The following is a 12249-nucleotide window of genomic DNA, read 5'->3' as shown; positions in this document are numbered from 1 at the left end:
CTCCGAACTGAAAGAGAAAGGCTTGAGACATTCTACTCCAAGAATGCTCAACTGTTTAAGGAAGTATGGACTAGAAAAAGAATCACCAAAGTCCATGGATTTGCAAGAAAAATCCTAGTGAAATTCGAACTCAACTGCCTACTATTTCGATTTCACGTCTTCCAGAACAAGCCTAACTACCGAACCATGACTGATGCGGACTTCCCTTCCATGAATCTAAATGACATTCTGACTCTGGCTGCTCACTTTCGAGGAATGCAAAACAACGATATCAGCATGGGTGCTTTTCATGCTGCTCTAAGCTTCCTCAAAGATTACGTCACACAATTTTATAGATGTGACTATGAGCTGGCTCATCTCTACAAAACTGAAGACTATGTTGCGAAGATCACCTATGTTCTTCTGGAAGCTGATCTGCTTGAAGATGGTCCAATCGATGACCTGGTTCTAGGGTTTGTCTACACAACAAGGAAGACAAACAAGAAGGATTTTTTCCGTGTCCTTGACAAACACCTAGTCCCGACCAAAGCACTCCGGAAGTTCATCTCTCGTGCGTCAAAGTCTAAAGCTCCGGAACAGGTCAAAGCAAAGTTTGTAAGTCAACTGACCTGGTACATTAGAGTCAGAGAATGGTTGTTCCGAGCTTTCACTTTCATCAAGGAAGAAGCAGTATAATTGGATGGATTGCTAAGTTCACTTAGGGGAGATTGTTGGAACCTAAAATTGAACCTCTAGCAATCCTAAGTCTGAATTCCGAAGTACATGTGTTCCGAAGTAAATGGTCCGGATTCAATGGTGAATAGTGGTCCGGAATCTGTCCGGACCAGAAGAGAAGAAGATGCAAAGCTGAAGTCATTCCGGAATAATTCTCATGTCCGGAATGGATACTGATCCAGAGTAACACTATTTTGTCTTTGTGCATTTATTACGTTTGTCTTTCTATTGATGTGACATTTCATAGGACTTAATTAGACAATTAGAATGTCAGAAACATTTCTATTGTCTAGTCCTATGTAAGTATTCTAGTTAATTCACTATAACCTTCACTCCTATTTATAGGAGCATTCAATACAAGTCAACAACGGATCTTTCACTCAACTTTTGGCATTTTACTAAGTTACTTCAAACTTCTTTCAAACATTCTTGTTGTTCTTCATTTATTAGCTTTACCTTGATCATTTATTCTCATTTCTCATTTAATGACTTGATCATTTGTTGAATATATTATCTAAGACTTGACTGGTCTTTCTAGCTTGACTTGAACATTTATTAGCAAGCAGACATTGATCTTAAGCATTCACTCAAGGTTTGAGTTCTTAAACCTTGTCCCTACGCATCAGATCTATTTTGTTCTCACAATACGGGCCTTCCCACATAGGAACCAATTTGCCCTGTGGCTGAGCCCGGCTTGCCTCATTTTTCCTTAGCACATACTCTCCTATTCTGAACGCTTTCTCTTTGACCCTTTAGTTGTAATAACTCTCCACCACATGTTTGTAAGCGGCCTGGCGTATATCTGACTTTTCTCGCTGTTCCTCGAGGATGTCTAGGTTCACCCTCAGGTCTTGAGAGTTGGCTTTTTCGTCGGTATGGATTGTCCTCAATGTGCCTATCGTTACTTCCATTGGGAGCATCGCCTCTGCTCCATATGTTAAGTTGAATGGGGTTTCCTGTGTGCTTGTTCGTGGAGTTGTTCTGTATGACCATAGTATCGCCGGTATTTCCTCGGCCCAATTTCCTTTGGCCTTCCTTAACCGTTTCTTGATCCCATTCACAATGGTTCGGTTGGACACTTTCGTCTGGCCATTTGCTTGTGGATGCGCTGCCAATGTGAATCGTTGGTTGATTCCTTTGCTGATGCACCATTCCTTGAACGGATTCTCAGCGAATTGTAGCCCGTTGTTACTGAAAAGTGTCTTAGGTGTGCCGAATCTAGTCATGATGTTTTTCCACACAAATTTGATCATCTGCCTCCCAGAAATACACGCCAATGGCTCCGCCTCGATCTATTTCGTGAAGTAATCCACTGCAACCATCATGTATTTTAACTTTCCCGGCGCCTCCGGGAATGGTCCTACAATGTCTATCCCCCACTGGTAAAACGGCCAGGGACTAGATATGTTGGATAGGGGTACCGGAGGGTTTGCTTGGACTGGGGCAAATGCTTGACACTCCCCACATTTCCTTGTTAGCTCTGCCGCGTCCTGGTATGCTGTGGGCCAATAGATCCCCATCCGGAGCACCTTCCCTCTTAAGGCGTGTGCGCCCGCCTGGCCTACGTGCGCTTCCCGGAGCGCCTCTTTCCCTTTGGCTTCATCTACACACCTTAGCCATGGGCTTGTGAACCCTTTTCGATATGGTTCTCCGTTTATTAGCGCGTATGAGGGTGCCTTTATGCGTATCTTTCTGGCCTCGTCATGATTATCCGGCAGAACACCCTGTTATAAATATTCGACCAGCGGTGTCATCCACATGGGTACGGTCGTTGTGAGGGTGCTTACTTTTCGTTCGTCTATGCTTCTTTCTTTGAGTACTTCAACCAGGACTTTCTTTGACAAGTGATCGAAACATGTCGATGCTAATTTGCTTAGGGCGTCTGCCCTCCTATTCTCACTCTTTGGTATTTGTTTAATTGTGAACTCCTTGAAAGATTTAGTGAGTTATTGTACTATCTTAACGTACCTCTCCATCCTTTTTTCCCTTGTTTCAAAGTTCCCGTTAATCTGATTGGCGGCCAGTCTAGAACCTGTCAGCGCTGCTACAGCCTCTGCCCCCATTTGTTTGGCCAGGCGTAGTCCAACAAGCAGGGCTTCATATTCCGTCTCATTGTTCGAGGTGTGGAAATCGAAGCGAAGAGCGTAGGTGACCTCTTCTCCCTCTGGGCTGGTCAGGATTAGGCATGCTCCTGAGCCCTCTCTGCTGGATGTTCCATCGGTGTACAACATCCACTTCCGATTGTTCTCCGGGATTCCTTTTACTACCATGATTCCTTCTTTGGTTGCGTCTCCCCCGCCAGGGATTTCGAGCAGGAAATCTGCCAACGCTTGCCCTTTGATGCTCATTCTCAGGTGATAACTGATGTCGTGCTCACCTAATTCAATTGCCCATTTTGCCAGTCGGCCTGATGTTTCTGGCTTGAGCAGTATCTCTTTGATCGAGCAGTTCGTCAGGACTTCGATCTGGTGTGCTTAAAAATAGCGTCTCAACCGTCGTGCAGCGTAAATGAGCGCTAACACTAGCTTCTCTAAAGTGGGGTAGTTGAGTTCGGGGCCTTGTAGCGCTCGGCTGACGAAGTACACCGGCTTCTGCTCCCCCTCCCTTTCTACGACTAAAACGGAGGATATGGCCTCATTTGAGGTCGAGAGATATACCTACAGCATTTCGCCCAGGATAGGGCTGGCCAATGTGGGTAACTTGTGCAGGGCTTCTTTGATCTTCTGGAGCGCTGACTCTGCTGACGCCATCCACTGGAAGTTACTTTTCTCAATACAGCCCTTTAGCATGTGGAAGAGTGGCATGGCCTTGTCAGCCGAGTTCGAGATGTATCTACAAAGCGCCGTGTGTTTCCCGTTCAAGCCCTGTGCGTCCCTCGAGGTGTTTGGAGGTGGGGTCTCCATGAACTCGTCCACATTGACTGGGCTGGGTGGGATGCCTTGTCTGGTAACATAATATCCCAAGAATTGCCCCTCTTCCACCCCAAAGGTACATTTGCCTGGGTTCAGCTTCATCTTCTCCTTTTCCAATTTTCTGAAAGTTTCTTCAACGTCTCGTAACATTTTTGCCTCATCCGGGCTCTTAATAACCATGTTGTCGACATATACCTCGATGTTTCTTCCAATTTTGTTGGAGAATATTGAGTCGACCAATCGTTGATACGTTTCCCCCGTGTTCTTTAATCCAAATGGCATCTTGGTGTAACAAAAGGTGTCATGGTCGGTGTAGAAAGTTGTCTTTTCCTGGTCTTCCATGCACATCAGAATCTGATGATAACCCTTATATGCGTCTAGAAAGCACTTTAGCTTGAAACCCTGTAGTGAATCCACCTTCTGGTCTATTTCTGGTAGGGGATAGCAATCCTTGGTGCACGCTTTGTTTAGGTCGGAGAAGTCGATGCACATGCACCATGACCCATCATGCTTTTGTACCATGACGGGATTAGCGATCCAGGTTGGGAATACCGCTTCTTGCAGGATTCCCTTTTGCGTTAGCTTGGCTACTTCTGCATTGATTGCCATGTTACGGTCTCCCCCTTGAACCCTCTTCTTCTGTTTGATTTCCTTCGTGCCTAGCTTGATCATGAGCTTATGCTCTATAACTTTCCTGTCTACACCGACCATGTTTGTGGGAGTCCATGCAAACATGTGTTTATACCGTCTGAGCAGGTCGATGAGTGCCTGCCTGGTGTGCCCTGGGAGGCCACGACCAATGTTGATCGGCTGGTCTGGATATTCTTCGTTAATCACCTCCTTCTCGTTTGTTGATTCAACCCGTGCTTTCTTGGTTTCTCTTGTTATCTTTGTTGATTGCATAACCGTAAAGTATTGTAGTTCCCTTGGCGGCGTGGCAAGAATCGTAGTCGAGCCCTCAGTAGTGCTGAATTTCACAATTATGTGCATTGTTGATAGGACGACTCCTAGCTTGAGCAGGGTCGTCCTTCTCAGGATGATGTTATGCTTTGTTGAGTGCCAGATTACAACGAAATCGACCACGACCGTTTTGTTTCGCTGCTTATCGTGGCTGGTTAGCGTGAGATGTAGGTGGATTGTGCCAAGCGGCCATAAGTTGTGTCCTGTAAATCCTACCAACCTTCCTGTTGTGGGCTTCAGGTAGTCCTTCCACCGGTCCGGAAGGAGGTAAAGTTTATACCTGAGAGTCGGGGACCGTCATCAGTAAATCGACCAAGACTGTCATCAGTCACCTAAGACACGCGGCCAAATTCGTTCCTACTTGACGAGTCAGGGCATCCAACTCGTCGAGTAGACCTTTTAAAATGAATATAAGGTTGTAAAGTTTATACCTGAGAGTCAGGGTGTTACAATTCTCCCCCATTTGAACTGGACTTCGTCCTCGAAGTCCGCTGTGGTGAACAACTCTAGGTAATGCTCTCGCATCTCAGCCTCCGGCTCCCAAGTCCACTCAGATCCCCTCTGGTGCTGCCATTGTACCTTTACCAATGGTACTTCCTTGTTCCGTAGAACCTTCGCTTTCCTCTCTAGAAAGGAAGGCCACTGGCCTCTAGGACCGACTCCCGGTTCTTTAAAAGAACATATTTGTCCCAACTAGAAGGCTCAAGTATATAAATCAAAGCATACAAGTTGGCAATTTAGAATTTATGACATGGATTCAACTTAAGGAGTAGGCTCCAATTCCATAAACCATGCTCTTTGTGAAGTCGAATTTAAGTCTATAAGCTAGTTGATAGCAATGGAGAATACCAACAAGTTGTGAAAGTGTGAAAGACTTCAATCATCGGTGAAGATTAAATCATCCCTATATAGTTGGTGTGAGATTGTAGGTGTGTTTCTAGTATCATCACATGTAACGCCTCCATTGCAATTATGAATAAGAAATGTGATAATCTCCTTTTCTTACACCTTTTTGTACAATAATTCCTTCATTGGAGAGTCGTTAATGAGGACTAAAGATCTTGATGAGGAGAGGCAACCCTGAAGCCATGTGTTCCAAGTGATTGGGAAACCTATATGCATCATAATTGAATCGAGAAAGCCCGAATTGAGTGATTCAAAGGCCTTTTCAAAGTTTACCTTAAAGAATATGGTCTCTTTGTCTTGTTGGCCCCAAAATAGAATTCATTCACCACCATAAGTCCATCGAGGATCTCGTGGCCTGTTATAAATGTTGATCGAGTGTTGCTAATGATTGAACCAATGAACCACTTCAATGTGTTTGCAAGCATATCTTGGCAATGACTTTATAGATGATCTCAAAATGAAGCCCTTGGCTCTAAATCCAAGCAAGCCTTACAGCTTTTAATAATATAGTATATAATATGTGGAAGTACATGCAACTACAATGCATAATCTTCGCAAAGTACTTTATATGTATGCTTCACACTAGTTCATTACGTACTAAGCATGTATAAATGTACCTAATCCAAGATATGCATTTTTATATGCATCCCCATTACAGTAACTAGAATGGTTGCTTTACTCACTTCATTTGTTTCTAGATCCTACACCTCAAAATTCAAAATAGGAAAAGCTTTCTTTACGATTTAAATCCATAGTGTAATTACAAAAGGAAACACGATATACTAGTTTAGATCGCACAAAATCATAACTATTGGTAACGATTTTGACCAATTAACTTCTTAATTAGTAGATTTGGGTTACGTTTAGATAGGAAAATCTACTTGAAAGGTAATTGGACAAAAACATCTCATGACTCATCAACGATCAAACACATAAAATACAAAATCTAGAAAGATCTTTAAGTATCAAATTACAAAATTCACCAAAACTCAAACAATACATGAACTTTATCTAAACTCTCCGTTCTTCGTTTTATTGTTTACCTATTAGAAACTTAGCAAACTTCCTTAGCGGCTGCTATAACAGCTTCAACTGTTATCCCATACTCCTTATATATCTTTCCCGCAGGTGCACTTGCCCCAAATTTATCAATCCCAATCGCCTTCCCTTTGCTTCCAACTATTCTTTCCCACCCAAAAGTTGACCCGGCTTCAATACTGACCCGACCCGTGACACTATCCGGAAGTACACTCTCTTTATACTCATTAGATTGTTCATCAAAAAGCTCCCATGACACAAACGACACAACCCTAACCGATTTCCCATCCTTTCTAAGCTCATCCGCAGCTTTAACCGCGATCTCAAGCTCGGACCCGGTCCCGATCAAGATAACATCGGGTTTGTTGCCCGAAGAATCATCGGATACAATATAACCACCTTTCGCTACACCTTCGATTGACGTTCCGGGCAGGTTGGGCAGCTTTTGTCTCGAAAGGGCAAGGACGGACGGTCGCTTACGGTTTTCTACTGCGACCTTGTATGCTCCGGCCGTTTCGTTTCCGTCGGCCGGCCGGAGCATTAAAATATTTGGCATCGCCCGGAAACTGGCGATGTGTTCAATGGGTTGATGGGTGGGGCCATCCTCACCCAGCCCGATGGAATCGTGGGTCATCACGTAGATGACCCTGGTTTCAGATAAAGCTGAGAGGCGCATAGCGCCTCTCATGTAATCGGTGAAAACGAAGAAAGTAGCACAGTACGGGATGAATCCCGGACTGTGGAGGGCGATGCCGTTACAGATGGCGGCCATTCCGTGTTCACGGACACCGAAGCGGACGTTTCGTTCTTCCGGCGCGTTCTTTTGGAAGTCACCGAACATTTTCATTAGGGTCATGTTGGAAGAGGCGAGATCGGCACTTCCACCGAGGAGCCCTGGGAGAACGGGTGCTAATGCGTTTAGGCATGATTGGGAGAGGTTTCGGGTTGCATCGCCGGGAATATCGGGCGTGTATTTCTATAGAAATCAACCAAAAGTTATTCGATGTTAGGGTAAATGTATGAAATAGCAACGTACTTTCACTTTATCTGTTTGTTATAACACATCCTACTTTCATTTCTTTCTATTACAAGAGTATATGACTTTCAATTTTTTTTCTTACTATACTATTGTACTTTGAAAAACATACAAAATTATAACAAAGAAAAAGGTTTGCATTTGGATGATATTGTTATAATTAGGTAGATTTTTTGAACTACAATGCTGTGATAAAAAAAATGAAAGTAAGATGCTGTTATAAACAAATAAAGTAATGGTTGTTGCTATTTCTTGCCTTTAACCAGTTTAATTTAGGCTAAATGCAAAAAACAACGACGAGCTTTCTTTCTTTCTATTAAAACATTGTACTTTCAAAAAAGAGGAAAAAAAATTCTTTTCAAGACATTGTACTTAGAAAAATCCACCCATTTGTAGCATTGTACTTAGATTTTTTTTCATGTAGTGTCTTGTACTTCGAAAATCTACTCAATCAAGGGCTTCGTATTTGATGAAAATGCTATAATTGGGTAAATATTTCAAACCAAAATGTCGTAACAAGATGAACCGAAAGCAGGATGCTATAATAAACAAATAAATGAAAGTACGTTGTTATATATATTGCATTTAACTTTAAATTATAGGCTAAATGCACAATAACAACGTACTTTAACGTACTTGTTTATGATAGCATCCTACTTCCATTTCTTTCTATTACAACATGTGCTTTTAACTTTTTTATTATTAATGCATTGTATTTGAAAAATCTAAAAACTTATATCCTCATTCTTTCAACTTATTTCTTATTAGTACATTGTAGTTTGAAACATCTCCCAATTATAGCAACGAAAATTGTTTTATAATTGGATAACATTGCTATAACTAAGTAGATATTTCAAACTACAATGTTATAATAAGAAGAAATGAAAGTACACAGCTATTTCTTTCATATTATTATAATTAAAAAAATCTTACAGGAAGAGCTTTCTCCCATCCAGTTGGGAATACACCATCAGCAATAGACTTCAACTCGGCTGCATCTTCTGCATACTTCTTCTCATATTCACCAAATCTCACATTCCATTCGGCTTCTAGAGCTGCACCCTCAGCTGTATGGCGACTCCAATGCCTACAAAGTTTCATTTATTTCAACACTTGTTATCTACTTTCTCCGAATCTCATTGATTTGGGATTAAAATAATAAAAGAATCATAATCATAATCTCTTTCACTTACTTCTTCACATCCTCAGGAACATGGAAAGGCTCATAAGGCCATCCAAGGTTTTGTCTTGTTGCATCTACTTCTTTTGCACCCAATGCAGCTCCATGAACACTGTATGAATTCGCCTTGTTTGGTGACCCAAACCCAATTGTTGTTGTCACCTAAGAGTAAGACCAATCAAACACTCGGTTTATACACGGTATAAATTATAAAATAAAGCAGGTTATAGTTGCCAATGTGACAAAAAACAGCAATTTTTTGTCACACCCAAAAAGGTGTAACAAGGTGAGACATGGATTCGCTTTTGATCTCTTGTTTGTGAAAAAGACGTAAATGCCCTTATCATCCTCATCATCGAAAATAGCCCTTGAAAACTTGTCCAGTCCAATCCAATCCAGTCCCGTGTTACACGGGACACGATTGAACTGGATAAGACTGTTCAAGCTTTTTAGGGCTATTTTCGATGATGAGAATGATAAGGGCATTTACGTCTTTTTCACAAACAAGAGATCGAGAGCGAATCCCCGTCCCACCTTGTTACACCTTTTTGGGTGTGACAAAAAATTGTTGTTTTTGTCAAAAACACGTGAAATGCATTCCATTCTCTGGCCTATGTAGCGAACGGCTGTTGTACTGTGTTTCGCATGTATTGGACTGATATGTAACTACTGATGTCAATGGGACAAAAACTGCAATTTTTGTCCCACCATTTTTAGGGTGGGATCGATCTCTCATTTGTGCAAAAGACGTGAATGCCCTCCTCTTCCATGCCCGTTCAGCCAAACGCAGTACCACCTATTTTGTTCTGTCATGTCCTGTGTAACAAACAAACAAACATGACTCAAAGTCACAAAGTTACTTACCTTGATCAAAGTTGGTTTATCAGTAACAGCCTTTGCCTCTTTAATCGCAGCACGAATATCATCATAACCATTGTTCCCATTCTTGACCCAAACAATATGCCATCCAAGGGCTTCAAAACGTTTTTCAACACTCTCAGTAAAAGCAATCTCAGTGTCACCATCAATGGAAATGTGATTATCATCATAAAAAGCGATTAATTTCCCAAGTCCCCAGTGACCCGCGAGTGAACAAGCTTCATTTGCAATCCCCTCCATTTGACAACCATCACCAAGGATACAATATCTAAAGCAACATAAGTACACAACACATGGGTATTTTCTCATATTCATTTTTTATGTTTGCAAAAAGTAAAATGGAGAAAGAGATTGAGATTGTACGTGTAGTGGTCAACAATCTTGGCATCTGGCTTGTTGAATCGAGCAGCCAAGTGCTTTTCTGCAACTGCAAGACCAACTGCATTGGCAATTCCTTGACCAAGTGGACCTGAAAATTTTCAAACACAGGTGTGCCTAGGGTTTAGGGTTTTAGGGTTTAAGGTTTAGTGGATATAAGGAAGGAAAATCACATTTTCTTTGAAGCAAAGAATATGTCAAGCTGGACAAAACATAATGGTTTTTTTACTGTGTTTGACATGCATTAGACTGCAACTAATGGAACTGTGACAAAAGCTGCAAGTTTTGTCACACCTAAAAAGGTGTGACATAGACTCGCTTTCAGTCTCTAGTCTATCCAAAACAACTAAATGTCCATCTAATCCTTATCATTAAAAATAGGACAACTATGCATGACATGTATATGTATATGTATATGTATATGTGTATGTATATGTATATGTGTATGTATAAGTATATGTATATGTATATGTAAGAGAAAAGTGGAGTGACCTGTAGTGACTTCGATACCAGGGGTTTCAAAGTTCTCAGGGTGGCCAGGAGTTTTGCTTCCCCATTGACGGAACTGCTTCAAGTCTTCTTCCTATATCATCAATCCACTTTACTTGTTACCATGGATGAAAGTCTAATTATATGCTTTTGTAGTGAAAAAAAAAAACATTGAGAAACAAAGATTATAGTGAAAGAATTCAAAAGTTTACTTTGAATGTACAATCATGTTCCAGATAAAGGAAAAAATCAAGATTAGATTATCGTGAAAGAACTTAAAAATTGTGGCATACAATGATACGATACAAATTTTCTTTCCCTTAAGCACATACCCTTAACAGATTATAGTTAAAGAACTTAGAAGATGCAAATTTTATTTTAAAATTTTGGATCGTAATACATATGGTATAATTGGTATACATTAATATATCTTCAAGCAACAGAAAGAAAATGAGATGATCAAAAGGGAGAGCTTAACGAGCTTGATTGAGTCGTAAAAAGCAATCTTTTTGGACAGCGACTTGTAAATGAAAATGATCAAAAGGACTGAATGGCATAACTTGAATTGAGGGATAAAATTAGAACTTTTTCAAAACCCCAGATCCAAAATCAACTCAAAGTACTTGTACATGTATCCAAACACAAATATACATATGATCCAATTTATGATTTATCGCATTTTCACTCATTTCTCATCGAAGTCAAAATCGATTTTGGTCAAAGGCGCAGATCAAATAGGGAAAAAAGGAATTTTAAGAGCTTACTTTAACACTGTCGTAGCCGGCAAGGTGGAGGAGGGCATAATGAAGCATGCACCCGTGTCCGGCGGAGAGAACAAAGCGATCTCTATTGAACCAATATGGATTCTTGGGGTTATACCTCATTACTTCATCGTATAGAATATGCCCCATCGGAGCACAACCCATGGGCAAACCAGGGTGACCGGAATTAGCCTTCTCAACAGCATCAATCGCCAAGAATCTGATCGTGTTTACAGACTTATCAACAAGGGACGTATCGGTCTTCTGAAGCGACTCCACTGCGGCCGAAGATATGATACGTCGGCGAGAAGCGGATACACGCCGGGGAGTGACAGCGCGTGAGGAGGGAGTTGAGGTGGATTTGAGGCCGGAGAAAGTGGGGATGGAGAGGGTGGATATAGAAGAAGGTGGTTGCGTGATATTAGTGGAAGATTCATGGCGGAGAGCGGCGGAGGGAGAGAGGGTGGTGGTAGCTTGGGAGAGAGCGAAAGAAGACGCAGCCATGGCTCGTTTTAGAGAGAGAAAATTGCGGGAAGTGAGAGAGTAATCAGCAATGTGATTCTTGTTAATATAAGTTGTTGTCTGATTGTGATTTATGATCAGAGATTTGGAGAGGGGTCGTTGAGATGAACGAGAAAGATCGTGACCGTTGGATGGATAGGACGGAGATATCTAGACCGTTAAATAAGGGCAGACAATGTACCATTGTTGACTGCTTGGCGGCCCTTTGGGCTCTTTTTGATAAAAGTTTTGGAAAGTTTAGGGGTACATGACTTTTTGGGATTTGTAAGGGTGCGATATTATTTAAACAAAAACTTATTTATTTTGTGAGTTATGTATGATTGATAAAAAATTAATTATGATAAAACTAATAAAGATAAATTACTTCAAATATATAAATTGATATAAAAGACATATAAAATATTAAATTTTTTATAATTTATAATAGGTATATTTTAAAGAATTCTTGAAAAAATCAATAAAATAATAAAAGTA

The 12249-nt window shown here is 41.1% G+C and overlaps 1 protein-coding gene across 1 annotated transcript; it reads right to left on the bottom strand.

The window, feature by feature from the left end:
* Positions 1 to 6384: 6384 nt before the first annotated feature.
* Positions 6385 to 11832, bottom strand: LOC145094037 (transketolase, chloroplastic-like). The gene is made up of 7 exons (XM_079032292.1): positions 11257 to 11832; positions 10496 to 10586; positions 9989 to 10094; positions 9611 to 9893; positions 8760 to 8908; positions 8500 to 8653; positions 6385 to 7506 (listed from the first exon to the last, which is right to left on the bottom strand). Exons 1-7 carry the CDS (start codon positions 11755 to 11757, stop codon positions 6547 to 6549), a joined length of 2244 nt encoding a protein of 747 aa, XP_078888418.1. The 5' UTR covers positions 11758 to 11832; the 3' UTR covers positions 6385 to 6546.
* Positions 11833 to 12249: the final 417 nt, after the last annotated feature.

Source organism: Lactuca serriola, chromosome 3 (assembly GCF_051521515.1).
Source record: "Lactuca serriola cultivar US96UC23 chromosome 3, Lser_US96UC23_V15, whole genome shotgun sequence".
Lineage (NCBI taxonomy): Eukaryota > Viridiplantae > Streptophyta > Magnoliopsida > Asterales > Asteraceae > Lactuca > Lactuca serriola.
Note: the sequence above shows the minus strand (reverse complement) of the source record. Positions and strands in the feature narration are given on the sequence as shown.

Excerpts from the sequence above, each read along its gene's own strand:
- LOC145094037 (XM_079032292.1), bottom strand. The coding sequence starts at position 11,757 with ATGGCTGCGTCTTCTTTCGCTCTCTCCCAAGCTACCACCACCCTCTCT. Across the intron at positions 8,909-9,610 it reads ATAAACCAACTTTGATCAAG|GTGACAACAACAATTGGGTT; the intron begins GTAAGTAACTTT and ends TCTTACTCTTAG. Across the intron at positions 8,654-8,759 it reads GTTCCTGAGGATGTGAAGAA|GCATTGGAGTCGCCATACAG; the intron begins GTAAGTGAAAGA and ends GAAACTTTGTAG.